Genomic DNA, 21,507 nt, shown 5'->3' with positions numbered 1-21,507 from the left:
TTGCGACTAACCGTAGCTCTCTGGTTCGAGCGTCAGTGGATGATAAGGACAAGGACAACCACAATATATTTAAATATTCATTTATTTCTTAAGGAATCGGTCGACCTTGATTTTTATGTCTGTTTAAAATCCTTGCGAATCAAACCCGTTTCTACGATACTTTAAGTTTGAGATAATTATTTATTTTTCTACTTATTTACTTAGCTAATAGTCGCAACAGCTGATAAGTTTGATTGATTTATGACTGCAGTGGTAATAAACGTTGAAGTTTAATATTGCCGTAACTAGTGGTTCTCAAGTTTTTTCAGTGCATGCACACCTTTCAAATCAGCCGTCAGTTCTCGCACCCTCTGAATTGCTGAAATAAAAAAAAGCAAAAATAATAATAATAATAATAATAATAATAATAATAATAATAATATTATTATTATTATTATTATTATTATTATTATTATTATTATTATTAATAATATTATTATTATTATATTATTTATTTTATTTTATATTTAACTTTATTTTTATTTTGTGCAGAAAAAATAACATGCGTATATAAAAATATATTTTACTTTAATCATTCATAGGCATCCTCGCACCCCTTAGGAACCGACTTCGCACTCCCCCCCCCCTAGGGGCGCGAGCACCCCTGGTTAAGAACCGCTGCCTTTAACGGAGTCCCTTACAGACTAAGTCATGGCATACAGACATATTCCATGCTAAATATGCCTTTGCATTTATGCATTCTTCGACGTTATCCTTACGTGAGAAATAGATGCAGAAGCAGGTGGAGCATAAATAAAAGCAGTCAAAAGTAAAGTATACATCGCTTTTTCTCCTTCTTCTGCAAACAGGAGTTAAGACCTGACAACCTACAGTTAGCGTTGCATTGCTGATAAATCATGGAAGAAGTTGGGCGCTCGAGTTGAAATGTTTATCTTCAGATCTTTGGAGCTTCGTGTCCATGGTTAAGGAGTTGTTATGCAAACTCATCATTACCTCTCATAAAAAAAGGATAAATAAATAACAACAAGTTAAAAATGCGCCGCAGTTTCTTCGGCGCAATCGAGATTTCTGTACAAAGTATAATCAAGGTCACCGAAAATAGATCTATCTTCTGGTGGTCCCGGTATAATGCTGTATGAGCCGTGGCCCATGAAACATTAACCACGACCCGGTGGTGGTCTGGCCTATATCGTTGCCAATTGCGCGATTATGGCTAACTTTAACATTGAATAAAATAAAAACTACTGAGGCTAGAGGGCTGCAATTTGGTATGTTTGATGATTGGAGGGTGGGTGATCAACATACCAATTTGCAGCCCTCTAGCCTCAGTGGTTTTTAAGATCTGAGGGCGGACAGAATAAAGTGCGGACGGACAGACAAAGCCGGCACAACGGGCAAACAAGACAGAGAAATAAAACAAGTTATCGTGACGTATCTCTTTATGTTTTTAGTCGGCCCAGGCGTGAAAGGAATAAACTTGTTTCAGTTGTGAGAATTTAATTTTTTTAAATTTGATTTTGTTTATTAATTTTTTTCCTGAATTCAGATGTCATTTAGATTTGCATCCGATTGTACCTGAAGAGACTCCACCTTTTTCCACTTCTTTCATTTATTAATAGTCCTTTCTTCAATCGAATCTAATCGGTATTTATATCGCTTGTGCGAGACTGTTTTATTCATTTCCTGGGTGCAAATGATATGTATATTTTATTTATTCATCATTCTTTACATTGCATTCTATTATTTTTTTTATCTTATTGCATTATATGTATGTTATTCTTTTACGTGTGATTTTTCTTTTCCTATTGCGGATCCAAAGTCAATACAATTACCAGGCTGCTCTGTGAGCAAGAGCCCGTGCTGGTATAAAGCCAGTTTAATCAAAAACTACAACATACCAATACAAGGCTGCTGGGGGAGAGGCCAAGAAAGGACATAGTTGGATATGGCAGCTGGGGAATGGGGAAACCCGGGAATAGTAAGAAAGCTACGTGGGGAAGGTGCCTGGGGAAGAGAGAGAGTATGCACGAAGGCAATTGGATACACAGTTGGGGAAGAGGGAACCATGGGGTCGTTCGAATGTATATTTGGGGAAGTGGGTGTATAGGATTCAGTTGGGGAAGATAGAGACTTGTATGAAGTCTCGTTTGAGGGGGAGAGAGGGGAAGGGGGGGAAGAAGATACGAAAGTGCATAGGTAGCCAGATGAAGTCAGCGATAAAAGGGTGGAACGCTGAGCCATATATGCGGGCACCACTTAAGTGGCCACACAAACAAATCCCCTCCCCTCCCCTCCCCCTCCCCTCCCCTTCCCCTTCCTTCCCTCTCCTCTCCTCTCCCCTCCCCTCTCCTATCCTCCTCCCCTCCCCTCCCCCCTTCCCTTCCCCTTCCCTTCATCTATCCTCCTCCCTTCCCCTCTCCTCCTCCCCTCCCCCTATCATCCTCCCTCTCCCTCCCCCTCATATATCCTCTCCTCCATCCCCCTCCTCCCCTCCTCCCCCCTCCCTTCCCTTCCCCTCTCCTTCCCCTCCCCTCCCTCCTCCCCCTCCCCTCTCCTCTCCCCTCCCCCCCTTTCCCAGTGACTGCATCAAGAACTCTCTCTCTCTCTCTCTCTCTCTCTCTCTCTCTCTCTCTCTCTCTCTTGAGAGTGAGGTCAGAGGGGCCAGAGAGAGGAATGGGGATAAGGAAGGGGGAGAGGGAGCCATAAAAAGTGGGGAGGAAGATGGATCGATAAAACGAACGAGAAAGGAAGCGAAATGACTTTCAAAAGGTTTCCTTTTTTGAGTTGAATTTTAGTTGGATTAACAAATCCAAGATTTTTTGTTTGTTCAAAATATATAACAATTTTAGCGGAAAAAAATATCTGAGAACTGATCATCTTTCATTTGAGTATACTCTTATGTAGAACCTAAAAAAAACTATAGCAATGTCTCTTTAATTTAGCACTTACGGAAAGTTATCACCGTGTGCGCATCGAATGACAATGGATTATTCTGTATGAAATTTCGATGTTGTGTAATTACACAGAATATATATCGATGAAGTGTCTCTTTAAATTTTTTAAATATTCATACATCGATATCAGGATGACTGATTGTCATTTCCATATTCCCGTGACAGTTATATGACTTGAATAGCATTTTTATCTTTATGTGATGGACATCTTTTGAATTGACTGATCTTTGGATATAACTTTCTGACTTCGTATGTGACTAAGGAATTAATTTTTTGTTGCGCCTGTTTGTTCAGGTGTTATTGTATATTTGTTCGTTAATTATTTTCATAACATTAGAGGCATCAGTTCATCGCCTTTGATTTGGTTAGATTTCCTACGGTTGAATTTCTTAGGGTTAAATTTCCTATGGTTAAATGTCCGTATATGCGGTGTCTTCAGTTTCAAAGAGAAGAAGTTTTAATTGTTGTTTATTGACCTTCATGGTGACTCTGTCTGATGCTCGAATATCGCAGAATAAGTTCAGCAAAAAATATTTTGTATTAAACAAAATATTTTTGTATTGAATATTGCAGAGTAAGTTCAGCAAAAAATATTTTGTATTGAACAAAATATTATGTATTGAATAATGCAGAATAGGTTCAGCAAAAAAATATTTTGTATTGAACAAAATATATTTACTGAATATTGCAGAGTAAGCAAAAGATATTTTGTATTGAACAAAATATTATGTATTGAATAATGCAGAATAGTTCAGCAAAAAATATTTTGTATTGAACAAAATATGTTGTACTGAATATTGCAGAGTAAGTTCAGCAAAAAATATTTTGTATTGAACAAAATATTATGTATTGAATAATGGAGAATAGGTTCAGCAAAAAGTATTTTGTACTGAACAAAATATTTTGTATTGAACATTGCTGAATAAATTAAGCCTATTTTCGGTTTTAAGTAATTTGTATTTAACAGCGAAAAAAAATTGTAACTCAAAAACCTTTTTCATTACAACACTTCGTTCCATCACGGCTCTTGTGTTTGTTCTCCCGTCGATGTTTTTGCCGATTTCGCTCCTTGATGTAGTTACGAGGCCAACGCAAGTCCTCGCCCGAAGAGGGATCCCCTGTGGTGAAAGTCGTGACAAATGAGATTTTATCCGCCTTTTCTCGCAGGCTCTAGGCTCCTGGTTACCTTTTGGAGAGACGCTGACGGCTGTCGTTCCCTTGTGACTCTAAGCCGCTGCCCTTTCTCCCCGTCCCTCCGGTGGGAGATCGGGAAACGCCTTGGGAAACGCCTATCGTCCTCAAGCATCTGCTAAATTGAATCCCCCCACAGTTGGCTTTTGCCGACGCCTCAATGTAAACAGAGATATCGCTTCGAAAAACAGTTTTGCGGGCTACTGGCGGGCGATGAAGTGGCGATAGTGCTGCTACTACTACTACTACTCTCACCGTTTGGGAGGAGTGCTATAGGTCGGCTCTCCTCTTGATCCTCCTCTAACCTGCTCACCACCCACCCATCGCCTTCTCTCGCTCTATCAGAGTATCTGTGGGTGGGGATGGGATCTCTCTTCCCCCATGGGGAATCTCAGGCTTTTGGGAAGGTAATGGAGATGACGTGATAAAAATCCCTTTAAGAAGATTAGAGGAGGAGTGAAAGGACAATATTCACTTTGCGGATTGGCTGCGAGTGAGAGAGAGTGACGTAGCCGATGACTCAAGTCGTTTAGTGGAATTCTCGAAAATAAACGGCAGGGGTCCAAGGTAGAAGTATTTTAAAAAGGAGAAGAGAATAAATAAAACCGTGATGTTTTAACTGTATACCTGCTTTATCACTTCGATAAATCTTACGAGATTCGTGACCTTCATGACTATAATATATTTATAAATGTTTCTTGGGATTTGCCTCACTGATGTTTAAAATTACACGAGGGATATATGCACAAGTGTCTCTCCGGTATACAGATACTTGTATTACTTAAAATGTTAAGTGTTTTGTCATGAAGTAAAGTACCTGGAGAGGATATAAAGAGAAGATAAAAATGACAGATACTTAATGGAAAAGATGGAGCCCCTGGGAAGATATGAAAGATATAAATGCCAAGTATTAAACAGAAATAATATGGAGTTCCTGAGAGGATATAGAAAATATAATTGGTATGATGAGGAAAGATGAGTACATGGAAGATATGTATTGAAAAGAAAGATGAAATACAAAGAATGCCAGCTTAATAAAATACAAATATTTAGTTAAGGAAAGTTGGAATATTTTGCTGAACATAAAAAGAAAATAAAAATTATTCGTTGAAGAAATATGGAGTAAGAACGTACAAATACAGAAGAAAGGTCATTGTTTTTAAATAAAGTACAGAGAAGGTTATGAAAAGGTGCATATTAAAAATATTTTAAAAAATGGAGAGAGAGAGAAATTTAGCGTCCCAGATCTGAAAAGAACAGGAGAAAGGTCCAGTGAATAAAAAGATTAAAATAAAAGTAAAACAATGGATCGCGTGCAAAGATGTCCGCAGATGAAAGAAAACGGGACCTTGAACAGGAATAATTGAAAGAATGTAATAAAGCAAAAGATGGAGCGTGCAACAGGGCATAAATAAAAAAGATAAATAATATTTTAAAAAGGGAAAGATGAAATACGAAGTAGGACGCAAAAAAGAAGGAGACAGTAAACGTCGGCCATAAAGTGCGAAAAGCACCAATGTGTTTAACACCCTAATGCCTTCACGAGATCAATTTAGATGGCAATCGATAATAAATATCACATGTGAGTTACAGAGTTACAGTACCTGGATAATGAATTGCCTTCGCAAGGCCATTTATCAGAGTAATGTTGTATTGACTTCATCTGTATTCAGAGGCGTACTGATTCTCTTCTCTCTCTCTCTCTCTCTCTCTCTCTCTCTCTCTCTCTCTCTCTCTCTCTAATCGGTCGTAACTTGCTGCACCGTGTTGAATTTTGAAATGAGGAGGATTTGATCATGTGGTTGCTCCTGATAAAATTATATATTATATTATATATGTTGTATATATATTTATTTATATGTATGCAGTATATATATATATATATATATATATAGAGAGAGAGAGAGAGAGAGAGAGAGAGAGAGAGAGAGAGAGAGAGAGAGAGAGAGACAATCCTCAGGAGGCGGCTGCAATCCCATTTTAGCAACCGGGCCATACATGAGCATTTTTGTGAATGTCCATGACAGTGAGACATCTTCAGATGACATTATCATAACCACTGGAATTATTTACCAGTGGGGTGACTGTGGACGGCAGCCTGTGTTGAGTCTTCTGGTATCCCCAGACTATATTCTCACTCACTGTGTCAAAGGAGCCAGTACTTTAAAGCTTTGTAGAAGGCTACCTAGGTGTGTTTCCAGTCATATTTCTTTTATTAGTTTTAACTTTTATTTTTAATTGTTGCTGGTGCGATTGCGCTGCCATCTTACAAGTGGTGTCTTTTCTTAGTAAAAACAGCCCTGTTGAAAGCCATGGGGCAATGCCTGAAACTGCTGTCAGAGAAATAGTAAATAATTTGGCTTTTTTCTTCAGAATTTAGCCTTGAAGAAACGGCAAGGTGCAAAGAATTGGAAAATACTTTTGCAAACAACAGAAGCCGCCACTTCAGTTGAATTTAATGGGTTATATATATATATATATATATATATATATATATATATATATATATATATATATATATATATATATATATATATATATGTGTGTGTGTGTGTATGCAACGAATATACGTGCCCACTTACATATTAGAATGGGCCATTCTGAACCTATCTCATATCCGCGATTCGTCATAGACGCCAGGCCACAAGTGCCCTGCAGGTCATAATAATAATAATGATAACTGTGCTTGGAGCAGGCAAGCATGGCAACCGGAGCTAACAAATCAACTCGGCGGACTAATTGAAAGTCCTGAAGGCCCCGAAAGTCCCGAAGTCCCTCCAGTCATCTATAGTCCGGACTTCGCTCACCCTGACACTCAATTGCGATACTTTATCACTTATAATTGCTGTTGGTAATTTGCTTTTTCCCATCGCGGGTGGGTAGTGCATGAGATCACAACAGTGATTAGAGATAATGAGATAACTTATTGGAAATTCAACGATATCATCTTTGCGTCGTGGTTTTTTGTTTATAGAGGTCTTAGTGATTCTTTTATTTTTATTTCTTGGTTAATAGATGTATTTTAGATTTTTTTTTTTTGTCTATTATCTCTTGGTAAATAGATGTTTTAGTGATTTTTTTTTGTGTCCGTTATTTCTTGGTAAATAGATATATTGTAGTGATTCTTTTTGTCTGTTATGTGTTATGTGTTTTAAATATATATTTACACACACACACACACACACACACACACACACACACACATATATATATATATATATATATATATATATATATATATATATATATATATATATATATATATATATATATATATATATATATACATTTTATGTGTACCTGTAACCTTTTCTCTTCACTGATTTATCTAGCAGGTGATAAATTTTATCAAGGAATCGTCCTTGATTATAATTTGATTTTTTCAATTAGCATTCGTTTTTTGTTGTTTCTAAAAATATATTGACTTTTTCTTGCTATTTATGATTTATTCGTCGTATTTCATCCCAATTTTTATATATTTATTTATCTGTTTTAGTATTAAATCAGTCTTGGGGTTGGAGCCTCAGTTGGGCAAAGTCAATAAAGACGTGATTTACACACATACGCACACACACACATACATGTAGAATTTTCATAATTTCCCTCATGGTATTATTTTTCATGCTACTTTGCCATGTAATTCCTGATGTTCTTCCCAAGGCTGTATTTTTCAAGCTACAAAATCTTTTAGATGTACTGTAGTTTCATTATCTTACAATGACTCATGTCCGGATTGCAATAGACAGCTTTCTCATTGTTTTTGGTTTGCCTATTTCAGCCATTCACTAAATTCTACCCCAAAAGAATCATTGTTATGTATCACAGTGTCCAAAAAATTGGCAAAGTTTGGGGATAAACAATAAAAAACATGTATGAAATGAGCCGAAGTTTCTTCGGCGCAATCAAGCTTTCCGTACAGCCGCTACAGCTTATGATCAAGGCCACCGAAAATAGATCTGTAGATTTATCTTTCGGTGGTCTCGGTATAATGCTGTATGAGCTACGGCCCATGAAACTTTAAGCACGGCCTGGTGGTGGCCTATCCTATATCGTTGCCAAAAGCACTATTATGGCTGACTTTAACCTTAAAAAAAGTAAAACCTACTGAGGCTAGAGGGCTGCAGTTTGGTATGTTGGATGATTGGAGGGTGGATGATCAAGATAACAATTTGCAGCCCTCTAGCCTCAGTAGTTTTTAAGATCTCAGGGCTGACAGAAGAAGTGCGGACGGACAGACAAAGCCGGCACAAAAGTTTTTTTTACAGAACACTAAAAGGAGGGATTTGATAGCTGGAGTATATATTTAGTTGTTGCAATTATTAAGACAAGATTTCAAACTTGAGAAAAAGATTCACTGGTAATATAGGACCTTATATTTTGACCATAATTTGATAAAAAGTGTAAAAACAATTACTTCTATGAAGAACCGTGAATCTTGAAGATAATTTGATAAATCGTGTAAAAAAAAATACCTCTATAAAGATAAAATGAACGTCTCAAATTAGTCAAGATCGTAGGTTGCTGTTGGGAAGAGAATCCCTCTTTAAAAAGAAACATTCTTGTCAAACTACCTTTACACCTTCCTCCTCCTCCTCCTCCTCCTCCTCCTCCTCCTCCTCCTCCTCCTCCTCCTCCTCCTCCTCCTCCTCTCACACTAGGACAACATAATCCACACCTTATAATGCTAGTGACTGTGGCCGATCCCTTCCATAAAAAGAGAGCCTGTTCTTTATGAAGTCATGTCCGAGTATATAGCTTTATGCCAGACTGGTTTGCCGGCTCCCTTCCTACACGCCACAAGCCTTTTTGCTCACGTACCTGCTTTGTTTATCTACGGTAGAGGTCATAAACAAGGTCCTTTTCTTTCTAGACAGTGGTCGTAACGTACTCTGTCGTATCTCATCTGGCAGTGTAGCGATAAGTGGACATTTGCATGTATACACCTGAGGTGAATTAATGGGGTAGAGATAGTCTCAGGCCTGAGATTATCAACCCGTCTGAGAATTACTTCAGGACGGTAAAGCTCGAGCGAAGATTAGCATAGTAGGCTGTTACGTTTGTTTACGGGCTGCCCAAGAGCAAGAGCTCGTGCTGGCATAAGGCCGGCTTAAAGCAGTTGATGTTACGTGAATTTGGGGACTGTTTATTGTCCGATTCACTGGAATGGGAAGATAGTGGGTCTATATGTGTATTTGTGCGCATGCGCGTACTAGATTTTAACTCCTGAGTGAACTGATACCGACAGTTACCAATTGTGTCATGCCATACCGTAGTCCAAATCCCTCCAGTTTTGGCTTTGAAAAAATGTAAAAATAGCTTTATTAAAGTTAAACCAGAAAGCGGAGTTTATTTTTCTAAACTTTACTTTGGATTCCTGCCGGAGATTACATCTAGCGGTTAGTTTTGTTTTTTCTATAGTACTGCATCACCCCGCCAGGTGGTTCAGAATTCTCTCTCTCTCTCTCTCTCTCTCTCTCTCTCTCTCTCTCTCTCTCGTATAATGGGAATTCAGACAGTTTCATGTGTAAGGGCATTACAAATCCTCCATTGTGCCTTACATAAAAAGGCAGTACCCTAATTTGCATGCGACAGGAGAGCGTAGAAAATAAGACAGCGTCTTACCATTATCTGTTTGCATGGTTTAGTCTTATGGGAGAGAGAGAGAGAGAGAGAGAGAGAGAGAGAGAGAGAGAGAGAGAGAGAAGAGAATTGCAAGGAGTTACAAGAATTATGATGCCTCAAAGACTTATTAGTCCATCCGAGGAGACATCATGTGCCACTTATGTCTAGCGAGCAGGTTTCACTGTTCATTCACAGTGTTCTAATGATTTTGTGTAGCTTTAAAACTCTTCCCACACTGTTGCTGTTGACACTTGTATATTCCCACAGTATGTAGAGATCTCTTCAGTTCTAATTTCCATCCATTATTTCTTGTCTGGTTTTCGTTTGTTGTTTTGAATATTGCATTATTTGCTTATTGACTGTCTGTTAAAACTTTGGTCTCAGTTAATATCCTATTTTCCAAATTCACAGGTGTTGATGGCTACCGAACCTTGGTTCGTCAGGTAAGTTTGATAATACTACCTTTAATCTTATTTAATTTATACACATACACACGCATATATATATATTTATGTGTGTGTGTATATACATGTGTGTATGTATATGTATTCATAGTCTACATACCCACATCAAGTATGTATTTACATATAAATGACCGAGTTCTTAGGCACAAAAGACATGCAGCGTCAATGCAGCCTATCGCGAATTCAAAAAAAAAAAAAAAGAGGCGAAACGGAGATAAAAGATCTCTCTCTCTCTCTCTCTCTCTCTCTCTCTCTCTCTCACATATGCAAAAACATTTGATATGTTTGGGAATTCTTAGCTAAATTTGGGTATGATCTGTAGATTTCTCGAACTTAAGAAGGTCACTTTCTTTACTTTCTAACTGACTGTTTCAGCTTTCAGCCTGACACTGCCGGGAATGTCGTAACTCTCATGGCGATACTGAACTCAGAAAAGCTGTAAAGAGTAATGTTGTATAGCCAGCCCACACGCACAAGTTGTTTCACGAGCAACGCGCGTGAAAATATCATATACCCTCGGCGTTCTCCTTGAACGGACGAGGGCGAAGTAAGCTGATAGTCTCAGCATATGCTGAAGCCAATAGGCCGATAGGCACCAACCAGTCGATGATTGTTTGTTATATGGTCCGCTACTCATGTATCCCAGGATACCACCGTGGCGTCGCCGTCTTGGCCTCTGCCGAAAAGTGGACCGTTCTCTCTCTCTCTCTCTCTCTCTCTCTCTCTCTCTCTCTCTCTCTCTATTTGTCTACAAAGTTAAAATATTTGCAAGAGCTCCATTGACCTAAAGGTGTTGCCATGCTCAATACTGGGGAATTCTCTCTCTCTCTCTCTCTCTCTCTCTCTCTCTCTCTTAACTCTCTTGTCGATAAAGTCAAAACACTTTCCCACAGGATCCAGTCTAAGGTGATTTTCACATAACCGGAGATATTCTCTCTCTCTCTCTCTCTCTCTCTCTCTCTCTCTCTCTCTCTCTCTCTCTCTCTCTACACTTGTCTATAAGGTCAAAATACTTTTCAAGAGGTTCATTAACCCAAGCAGATGCAGATGTCATTTTCACAGAACCTGGAGAGACTCTCTCTCTCTCTCTCTCTCTCTCTCTCTCTCTCTCTCTCTCTCTCTCTCCTCTCTCATCCTTTCACATGCCATTGAAATTATACGGTGGGGCTGAAACACCATACTTAGATAAAGATCGCAATAATCGATCCTAATAGGAAGCTTGCTAGACCCATCTGCCAATATCTAATAACACCGACCCCCAAAAGAGTCGATTTGCATACCCCGAGTTGACGGCCCAGAAAAGGGTACAGAAAAAAAGAAGGGTAGAGGGTAGATGGCAAGGGTATTGAGGGTAGATGATGGCATGATAAAGAAAATGAGGCCATTAACCCCCCTCTCTACATGCTTCTGGATCATCAGATAACATTAATGGGAGAGGTTTTGTGGTGGTGGGTAACTGCCGATTTATTTTTTTTTTTTTTTTTTTTTTTTTTGGGTAGGTTGGATTTCTTGGTACTAGATCAAAGGAAATGGGACTTGTAGGTGGGCTGTAAGGATTTGTGATGGATCAGGTTAAAGTGAGCTGTAATATATATATATATATATATATATATATATATATATATATATATATATATATATATATATATATATATATATATATATATATATATATATATATATATATAAGACAAAATCCAATCCAGGAAAGAACAACAATGGAGTGCTGCTGCTAGGTGTAAAGGACTACAAATCGAAAGGCCTTGCAGCACTCCATTGTTTCTCTTTCATTCGTGGGATTTTGTCTTTATTTACAAATTCTTCACGTTCCATATTTTCGTGATTCAGTTATAGATATATATGTATATACATATATATAAAATATATATGTATGTGTGTGTTTTGATATTATGTGTATATAGATATAGATGGATTTTTAAGATTACCCTTGAAAAATCCAAGTATTTAAAAATCAAGACGGTATTGTATTTTGGGGTCATTAAAAAATTTTCATCAATTAGTAAAAGTCCTCAGATCAGTTGAGTGGTAAGTATTGTCTATTTCACGTTGATCCTGTTGACAAAAGCTTTCCGTATGAAAGGTAATAATGATTCTTATACTTATAATCATGCGGTCATTTTCTGTTAATTGATCGAATGCTGTTATGTGCCTGAAGCCAGTACCAAGCTAGATAAATGAAGCTGTGTTAACTGTACTATAGTGTCTCTCTCTCTCTCTCTCTCTCTCTCTCTCTCTCTCCAAGCTAGGTAATGGGTTGTGTTATTTGAATATAGTGGAAACCCTCTCTCTCTCTCTCTCTCTCTCTCTCTCTCTCTCTCTCTCTCTCTCTCTCCCCAAGCTAAAATAAAGCCAGGTTATTTGTACTATAGTGGATCTCTCTCTCTCTCTCTCTCTCTCTCTCTCTCTCTCTCTCTCTCTCTCTTCTTCTCTTCATCTTCTTTTCTTTCTTCTTCTCTTGCTGAGCGTGGTGTTTTACCTCGATTTTGGAATACTAGTCTTTAATAGACAAAATATTGTAAAGAGGACTTATTATAATTGGAGCAAAAATAGCTTTTTTGTAAATATCTGGTTGTACCTGAATGCAAATCCGGCATTGAGTTTAAATCGGTCATAAACTCAGCGAACAGCAAAAATTAAAAAAAAAAAAAAAAAAAACTTCAGCAATTACAGTAAAGTGCAGTAATAAGAAAAACGCCAAAAAAAATAAAAAAAAAAAATAAAAGGAAACTTTAAATACCAGGTTTATTTTCTGAAACACGCAGAGACTCGGTCGTCTAATTTGCATCTGTCGAGCAGATCGCACGTGGCGAATTGGCTCGAAATGTTCTAATGGCGACGCTGAGCATTCTCCAATCTCCATCATCTTAAGTATTTGGTTTAATCCCAGTGATTAAGTTCGTTATCTTTGCCATTCTGATGAGCGATAATGCCGACCCCTTATTTCGGCTGCCAAAGGTTGCCAGACCAATTGGTAAGTTGGTGTGCTTAATGCGGTAAGGACCGCTTGCAAAGGAATAGATGACTTAGATGCTTTAAAAAAAAAAATCTAGTGATTTTCATTGATAAGGGAATGGAATGGAATATAGAATTTTGGTCCAGGGCCAAGCTTTGGGACCTAAGAGGTCATTCAGCGCTGAAAGGGACATTGACAGTAAAAGGTCTGAAAGGCGTAACAGGAGGAAAACCTCAAAGCAGTTGCACTTTGAAACAATCGTTAGAAGAGGGTGGAAAGTCAGATGGAAGAAAAAGAATATGAATGGAGGTACAGTAAAAGGAATGAAAGCGGTTGCAGCTAGGGGCCGTGGAAGGGGCGCTGCAAAGAACCTTAAGTAATGGACGGCAGTACCCCCCTACGGGTTTTCGTAGATAAGGGAGATCGTATATTAAAACGATTTCCTTAATTTCTTAAGCATCGGTTTTATGTATAAGAGCTCAGTAAGGTTTTGTCGAAGTGTCGTGAAAATCGTTTAAGATTTAATTATTACGTATGATGAGTCGGAACGTAGAAGAAATTGGTGTTGAAATCATTGACCTTGATCGCATAAAGGTCATATTCATTGCGTAATTTTCTTTTTGTATGGAGAGAGAGAGAGAGAGAGAGAGAGAGAGAGAGAGAGAGAGAGAGAGAGATGTGAGCCTATGTTTCCATTACCAATTGGGATTGCAGGAAAGGATTTTGTTATTAGTCATTGAGCATGAAAGTGAATTCTGTATTCAAAACATATATTTTAGTTACTTACTTTTGCCTTTTGTCATTTCTTTGCTTTTGTTTTTGATCAGACTTTTTGATTTTTATTTGCTCCGAAAAAGGTTGTCTCTTTCCCGTATGATGAGTTGTGTACAAGCGCTGGATTTCTTTACACAAAAACACACACGCATTATACATACATACATATAAATATATATATATATATATATATATATATATATATATATATATATATATATATATATATATATATATATATATATATATATATATATATATATATATCAAATATAAAGAGCCCATAAAAATGCCAAAATGTGGAAAATAAGAGATTAGAGACCAAACTATCTCTCTCAGGCAAATAGATTCACTATTTTCCTGAGGAGAGAGACAGTTTGGTCTCTGAAATATAGCTTTATTTTACACAGTTTTAACATTTTTTATAGGCACCTCTCATATTTGATGGAATTCTGTTTTAACAGAAAATATTTCAGTCACACACACACACACACACACACACACACACACACACACACACACACATATATATATATATATATATATATATATATATATATATGTGTGTGTGTGTGTGTGTGTGTGTGTTTGTGTTTGTATGTATATTATTTGTGTATATGTGTGTGTTTGTACAAATGGGCATGGAAAGACAGTACCAAAATGCCTCGAAAATCGTTACAATACAGATCGTATTTTCGTGGTGGATTAAAAGGTCGCAGCCGAGATCGAATATCGAAGGGGTCCGACATTTGCATATGCCAGGCCCACTCTGTCCAGATATTGATGGTGATAAAGAGATTGGGGTCCGCCCTTTGCCTCAGATAATATGGGCGCCTTTCTTTCCTTCTTTCTTTCTTTCTTCTTATTCCTCTCATCTCTTCCCATCAACCGCCCTCACCACTTCCTTGTCCTCCTCCTCCTCCTCCTCCTCCTCCTCCTCCTCCTCATCATCATCATCATCATCATCATCATCATCGAATTCATCATCATCACTATGGGTACCTTTCTCTTTTTTTATTATTCCTCTCATCTCCTCTCATCCTTCGCCAGCTTCTACTCCTCCTCCTCCTCCCCTCCTCCTCCTCCTCCTCCTCCTCCTCATCATCATCATCATCATCATCATCGTCGTCATCATCATCATCATGATCATCACTATTGGCACCTTTCTCTTTTTTATGACTCCTCCTCCTCCTCCTCCTCCTCTCCTCATCATCATCATCATCATCATCGTCATCATTATCCTCCAAGCTCTTTGCAATACCACTTCTCATTTTTGCCTATTTTGTCTACTCCATTTATTTCTTTTTTTTCTTTAATTAAATTGCCATTTTTGCCTCATTACTATCAGCCATATCTATTAGCAATTTTAATGCCATTTTAGAATATGCGGAAATGACTACCTCTACTTCTACCACAACTACTAACTACCGCTGCTACTAATACTAATGCTACTGCTGCTACTGTCATTGCCAGCATCTGAAATACTAGAGTCCCAGTTTTCGTTCAGGACTTAACTTGACTCTCATTGTGACATGTTTGTATTTGTAGTCAAATGAGAGCCAGGAACGGTGTGAGTGATAAGACGCAAATACTGTCATTGTATTTTTAAATACTTCTACTGCTATAATCTTTGTTCACAAGCATTGAGTTGAATTGAATTGAATACACAATTTAGGCCAAAGGCCAAGCACTGGGACCTATGAAGTCATTCAGCGCTGAAACGGAAATTGACAGTAAAAGGGAAAACCTCGCAGTTGCACTATGAACCAGTTGTTATGAGAGAGTGGGAAGTAATATGGAAGAAAGAGAATATGAAATGAGGTACAGTAAAAGGAACGAAAGGGGTTGCAACTAGGGGCCTAAGGAAGGCACGCTGCAAAGTGCCTTAAGTAATGCTTACAGTGCACCGCATGAGGTGCACTGACGACACTACCCCACTGCGGGGTTGTTCACAAGTAGCAAAAGAAAAAAATAGAGAAATATTGACAAATGTTTTATGCTTGCTTTGTAAATGTTTGCCTACACGAGCTAATGGTAGGTTTTTATAGCTGTCGTTATGGACAGATCTATAAATAGATAATTTACGTGTATAGATGTTAAAAAAAATAAAGTTATTGATATCACGTGATTTATGTGTCTGAAAAGGAACATTTATGAAAAAGGATTAAATTGTTTGGTCTCTTTTATTCGTAATTTTTTTTTAAATTCATTTTGAACAGGACAGCATTTTTGTTTATACTTTAGACGTTTTTTTATTTATTTTGTCTTGCCATACTTATCTGTTCTTGGATCTGTTTATATCTTGTTTTTTCTTATGGTATTGTCATAACCATAAATCGAATCATCTTTTGGTCAGAATTTTGTTTCAGTTAAGGTAAAGGAAAACGGGAAGAAATGACATTAAAGGAAAACTTGGAGAAATGACGAAGACTCGTAAAAATAAAAGAGAGAGAGAGAGAGAGAGAGAGAGAGAGAGAGAGAGAGAGAGAGAGAGAGAGAGAGAGAGAGAGAGAGAGAGAAGATGAAATGACCAAAAAGGAAAACTTGGAGAAATGACGAAGACTCGTAAAAGAGAGAGAGAGAGAGAGAGAGAGAGAGAGAGAGAGAGAGAGAGAGAGAGAGAGAGAAGATGAAATGACCAAAAGGAAAACTTGGAGAAATGACGAAGACTCGTAAAAATAAAAGAGAAGAGAGAGAGAGAGAGAGAGAGAGAGAGAGAGAGAGAGAGAGAGAGAGAGAGAGAGAAGATGAAATGACCAAAAGGAAAACTTGGAGAAATGACGAAGACTCGAGAGAGAGAGAGAGAGAGAGAGAGAGAGAGAGAGAGAGAGAGAGAGAAAAGATAAAATGACCAAAAAGGGAAACTTGGAGAAATGACAAAGACTCGTAAAAATTAAAGAGAGAGAGAGAGAGAGAGAGAGAGAGAGAGAGAGAGAGATGAAATAACCAAAAAGGAAAACTTGGAGAAATGACGAAGACCCGGAAAAGCGAGAGAGAGAGAGAGAGGAAACAAAAGATGAAATGACCAAAACTTGGAGAAATGACGAAGACTCGTAAAAAGTAAAAGAGAGAGAGAGAGAGAGAGAGAGAGAGAGAGAGAGAGCGAAAACAAAAGATAAATTGGGTCGGTCATCCTGGTCAAGCCGGAATGCGAATGCCCCAGGGCGAGTTATTTTCCCTTCGAAGGATCAAGGTTGGATTTGCATACCCAATCATACCCTTTTCTCTGGCCCGGTAATGATCGGTTGGGGGATCAGATGTCGAACGGAGAGGGCACTTGGCAGGTCTATTCTCCTGGGGAAACGGAGACACGCCCTTCGTCGGGCCCGTCTTATATACCCCGCAGGAGACCGGAAAAGCCGATTGTGGTTTATGAGTTCCCCCTCGAGGGAGATCGCCGAAAATTCACCGCGGGTCTTTGGCGGTGGGGATCTCGGCTAATTCTCTTTTTGGAAGGTCAGAGCGTGCACGCGCGTGCGCTCGCAAGCACGCTTGTTGAAACGTGCGCCGTTTATCTCGAAAGAGTTTGCTTGGATTTATGTGGCTTACACGAGCCGCTTAAACTCAGATCAGTGAAAATCTCTGTCCATAGGGAAAAGATAAATCGGTATAATTACTGTGTTGTCAGACATTTGTTGTAATGGTTTTGCTTTGATTCCTCCGACTTAAAAGTACACAGCGAGTGCATACGTGGACGCATACACATGCATTACTGCATAATGTATAAATATGTGAAAATGAACCGAGATTGATTCATTATGAAACTTCAGAATTTTTTCCTTGTATTACGCATCTTTTTTACTGAGTAATTATTAGCATCCACACATACATATACAAAATATATATATATATTTTTAAATATGTTTACAACTTATGAATCCGTGTTGATATATTTGTGTAACGTATTTAGAGGTCCTATTGTCGTTTTATCCCAAGCGACAACTTTGTCATAAACGCCCACACGAACTTACACTGTAAATGCATGGGTTTAAAATGGAACTTTTTCTTTGCAAATAATGAAATTATTTACACGTCATTTTTTACTTTTCCTCGAAGATTTGCATATATTCTGAAATAAATCCATTGCTACTGCGTCACTGTGTTTTTCCATTATATATTAATAGAAGTAAACGCATGCGTTTAAAAATGATCTCTTTTCCCGTAGGGGGTAGTACCGTCAGTGCCCTCATGCGGTGCACTGTAGGCATTACTTACGGTTCTTTGCAGCGTGCCTTCGTCCCCTATCTGCAACCCTTTTCATTCCTTTTACTGTGCCTCCATACATATTCTTTGTTCCACCTTACTTTCCTCCTGTTCAAACTTTTTCCTGTCAATTTCCGTGTCAGCGCTGAATGACCTGATAGGTCCCAGCGCTTGGCCTTTGGCCTAAATTCTATATTCGATTCAATTCAGTTCAAAAGTAGTCTGTAGCTTTGCCAGTAATGAAATATATTTACACGTCGTTCCTCCCTCTCCTTGAAGATTGGCATATATTCTTTAATCCACTGGTACTGTTTCATTGTGTTTATCCGTAATATATTAATGTAAAGATATTCAGTGTTTTGTTTTTCATGCAAATAGGATATTTGTAGTTTCAATGTCGCGTTCATATTTCTGTGTTCCTTAGTTCCACTGTCATCATTTCCCACTATTTTTTTTTTTTTTAAGGAAATGATTCATTTCAGTTACTCACTCAAACTTGATTGTCAATAGGCCTCGTGTTATTTTATATTCTCTCTTTGTTTAGATTAATAAGGCTATTATTATTATTATTATTATTATTATTATTATTATTATTATTAGTCGAGAGGCCTCTTGCTGTTTCACATTCTCTCTTGTTTAGGGTTTTATTATTATTATTATTATTATTATTATTATTATTATTATTATTATTATTAAAATGGGACACTTTGTCTTCATTAGATTTAATTTGTCTTCTTTAGATATTTTCTTTGTCTTCGTTAGATACTTCCTTTGTCTTCATTAGATATTTCCTTTTCTTCATGAGATATTTTCTTTGCCTTAGAAATTTTCCTTTGTCTTCATATTTCAGCACGGGCTCTTGCTCTCCCAAGGTAAGCCAGTAGGTGATAATACGCCCTAACAAACGGCCCTATTGTCAATCACCTCGTCGAGAAGCCCTACAGTAGCTCTGGACGGCTTCCTGTTCGCACATAACATAGGAAATCTCACCTCCCAAGGGGCTCCCCCCCAAGGAGGAGCACAATTAAAGGATTAATACATTCGCCCCTTTGAGGGCGTCTTGAAAGGCGGCCTTAAGACTTGTGCCCCGCTCCTGGTCCGCCTCTCTGCCCGGGTGGGCCATCGAGAACCGGAATGGAGGCGCCCCTCTTGGCTAAGTAGCTGTTTTTCGGCGGAATGTTTTATTGGCCACCTTTTGTGTCGGGTGATTATGGGAGGCGTCTTCTGTGCTCTCTCTCTCTCTCTCTCTCTCTCTCTCTCTCTCTCTCTCTCTCTCTCTCTCTCTCTCTCTCTCTCGCCGCCGTCGACCCGGGAGACACGTGCGTGTCGCGTCAGGTCAATTCAGGTCATTTGGGTGCGCCCCTTGGGACGGAGGATTAAGGTTTGAAAATCCTCTTAAGGGGCAACGCCCTTTTTACTGTGTCCATTGGGATTTCTTGTTGTTAATGAATGGGGGCTTTTTTGTTGTTTAAATTCTGGGAGGGCTTTAGTCAGAAATTGTTGACTGTTAAGAAAGGCAAATATGTGTGTGTTTGTGTGTGTGTATGTATAATATATATATATATATATATATATATATATATATATATATATATATATATATATATATATATATATATATATATATATATATATATATATATATATATATATATATAATCCAGAAAAGAAAACGTCCTTTAATATCAATTCACTTACTCCAGAGTAATATATTTTTCATATATGTTACCGAGGAATTTTTAGTTGACAATAAGTCCACCGTCCCGTGGGATCGGTGGACTTATTATCAACTAAAATTCTCCTTCAAACATATATGAAAATATATTACTTCCGAGGTAGAGTGAATTGATATTAAAGAGACGTTTGTAGCTTTCTGATTGTATATGAATCACGGTGATGTGATAAATAGTCATATATATATATATATATATATATATATATATATATATATATATATATATATATATATATATATATATATATATATATGTATATATATATAATCATTAGCATAAACAAGTGAAAATGCCCTGAAGTATCTTCGGCGCAGTCGAGTTTTCTGCACAGCATATATATAATGCTGTATGAGCCGCAGCCCATGAAACTTTCAGCCACGGCCCGGTTGTAGCCTGTTCTATAGCTCTGCCAGACACACGATCATGGTTGACTTTAACCTTAAATAAAATCAAAACTACCGAGGCTAGAGGGCTGCAATTTGGTATGTTTGATGACTGGAGGGTGGATGATCAACGTACCAGTTTGCAGTCCCCTAGCCTCAGTAATTTTTAAGATCTGAGGGCGGACAAAAAAAGTGCGAACAGAAAAAAGTGCGGACGGGAAAAAATGCGGACGGACAGACAATGCCGTCACAATAGTTTTCTTTTACAGAAAACTAAAAAGTGGTCTCATTTGCACACATGGGTGCTTATATTCAGTAAACCATAAGTCAGCTTTCGTATATTTTCATTTTTGACATTTTTTAATATATTACCGCCACAGCAAAAAAAAAAAAAAAAATCCTATTTCTACTCGTTATCTGTAGTCATCATTATGGTCGGCATGAGAGGGGCAATTTTGCTTGGTTTAGTTATTTTCATTTTAATATATTGTTTTGATACCACGGCTTTGTATTTGAAGTTAATTCAGCGAAAGAATTTGAAGATTTCTGTTAGTTTCATATCTCTTGTAGTTTTGAATTACACAGCATACTGTACTTTAATAATAATAATAATAATAATAATAATAATAATAATAATAATAATTTTCTTTTTGTGAAGCGTAGTTTTTCAAAATGAGCAATTACGCAACATTCTGTACTTTGATAATAATAATAATAATAATAATAATAATAATAATAATAATAATAATTTTTTTGTTGGATTTTTAAGACGTGAGAATTAGTCAGGTTTACCCATAGGATATCGCAAACATGTTTAGTATTTGTTTTGCATATCTTAGGTTTAAATTGATAAATATTAAAGAAAGAAATTCCACTTGGTGTCAGTAGAAAATCATCTTTATTGAATTTTAGTTTTACTGGAGACATAAGAATTAAATATGAGGAAACAGCATTTTAAAAATATAGCGTTAACTTCAGATGCTTTTATGAAAATAAAAATGTTATGATATTCTTCATGGGTATTTTATTCAGAGAAAGTTAGGCAAAGTAGATGTGGAATATACCACGTTGTTTGACTTTCTTTATCTTGAAATAAAGTATGCGATTGTTTTTTGAAAAGTCGACCTATTATGTAAAAAACATTCTGTATTTTCATGGATCTGTCGTAAGTGTTAACAAAATCTGCCAGAATTACCCTATTCTGTT

The 21,507-nt window shown here is 37.5% G+C and overlaps 1 protein-coding gene and 1 long non-coding RNA gene across 2 annotated transcripts in view; one reads left to right on the top strand and one right to left on the bottom strand.

The window, feature by feature from the left end:
* LOC136838464 (uncharacterized) overlaps positions 1-10,212 on the top strand; it is a 319,579-nt gene extending 309,367 nt beyond the window's left edge. The window contains exon 3 of the long non-coding RNA XR_010852998.1: positions 10,179-10,212. This is a non-coding gene — a long non-coding RNA (uncharacterized lncRNA). The remainder of the gene's footprint in view (positions 1-10,178) is intronic.
* A 4,638-nt stretch (positions 10,213-14,850) lies between these two features.
* On the bottom strand, positions 14,851-15,250 carry LOC136839049 (nucleolin-like). The gene is made up of 2 exons (XM_067104712.1): positions 15,037-15,250; positions 14,851-14,987 (listed from the first exon to the last, which is right to left on the bottom strand). Exons 1-2 carry the CDS (start codon positions 15,248-15,250, stop codon positions 14,851-14,853), a joined length of 351 nt encoding a protein of 116 aa, XP_066960813.1.
* Between the last annotated feature and the right edge of the window lie 6,257 nt (positions 15,251-21,507).

The sequence above is a fragment of the Macrobrachium rosenbergii genome, chromosome 5, assembly GCF_040412425.1.
Source record: "Macrobrachium rosenbergii isolate ZJJX-2024 chromosome 5, ASM4041242v1, whole genome shotgun sequence".
NCBI lineage: Eukaryota > Metazoa > Arthropoda > Malacostraca > Decapoda > Palaemonidae > Macrobrachium > Macrobrachium rosenbergii.
This window is presented reverse-complemented; position numbering and strand designations above follow the sequence as displayed.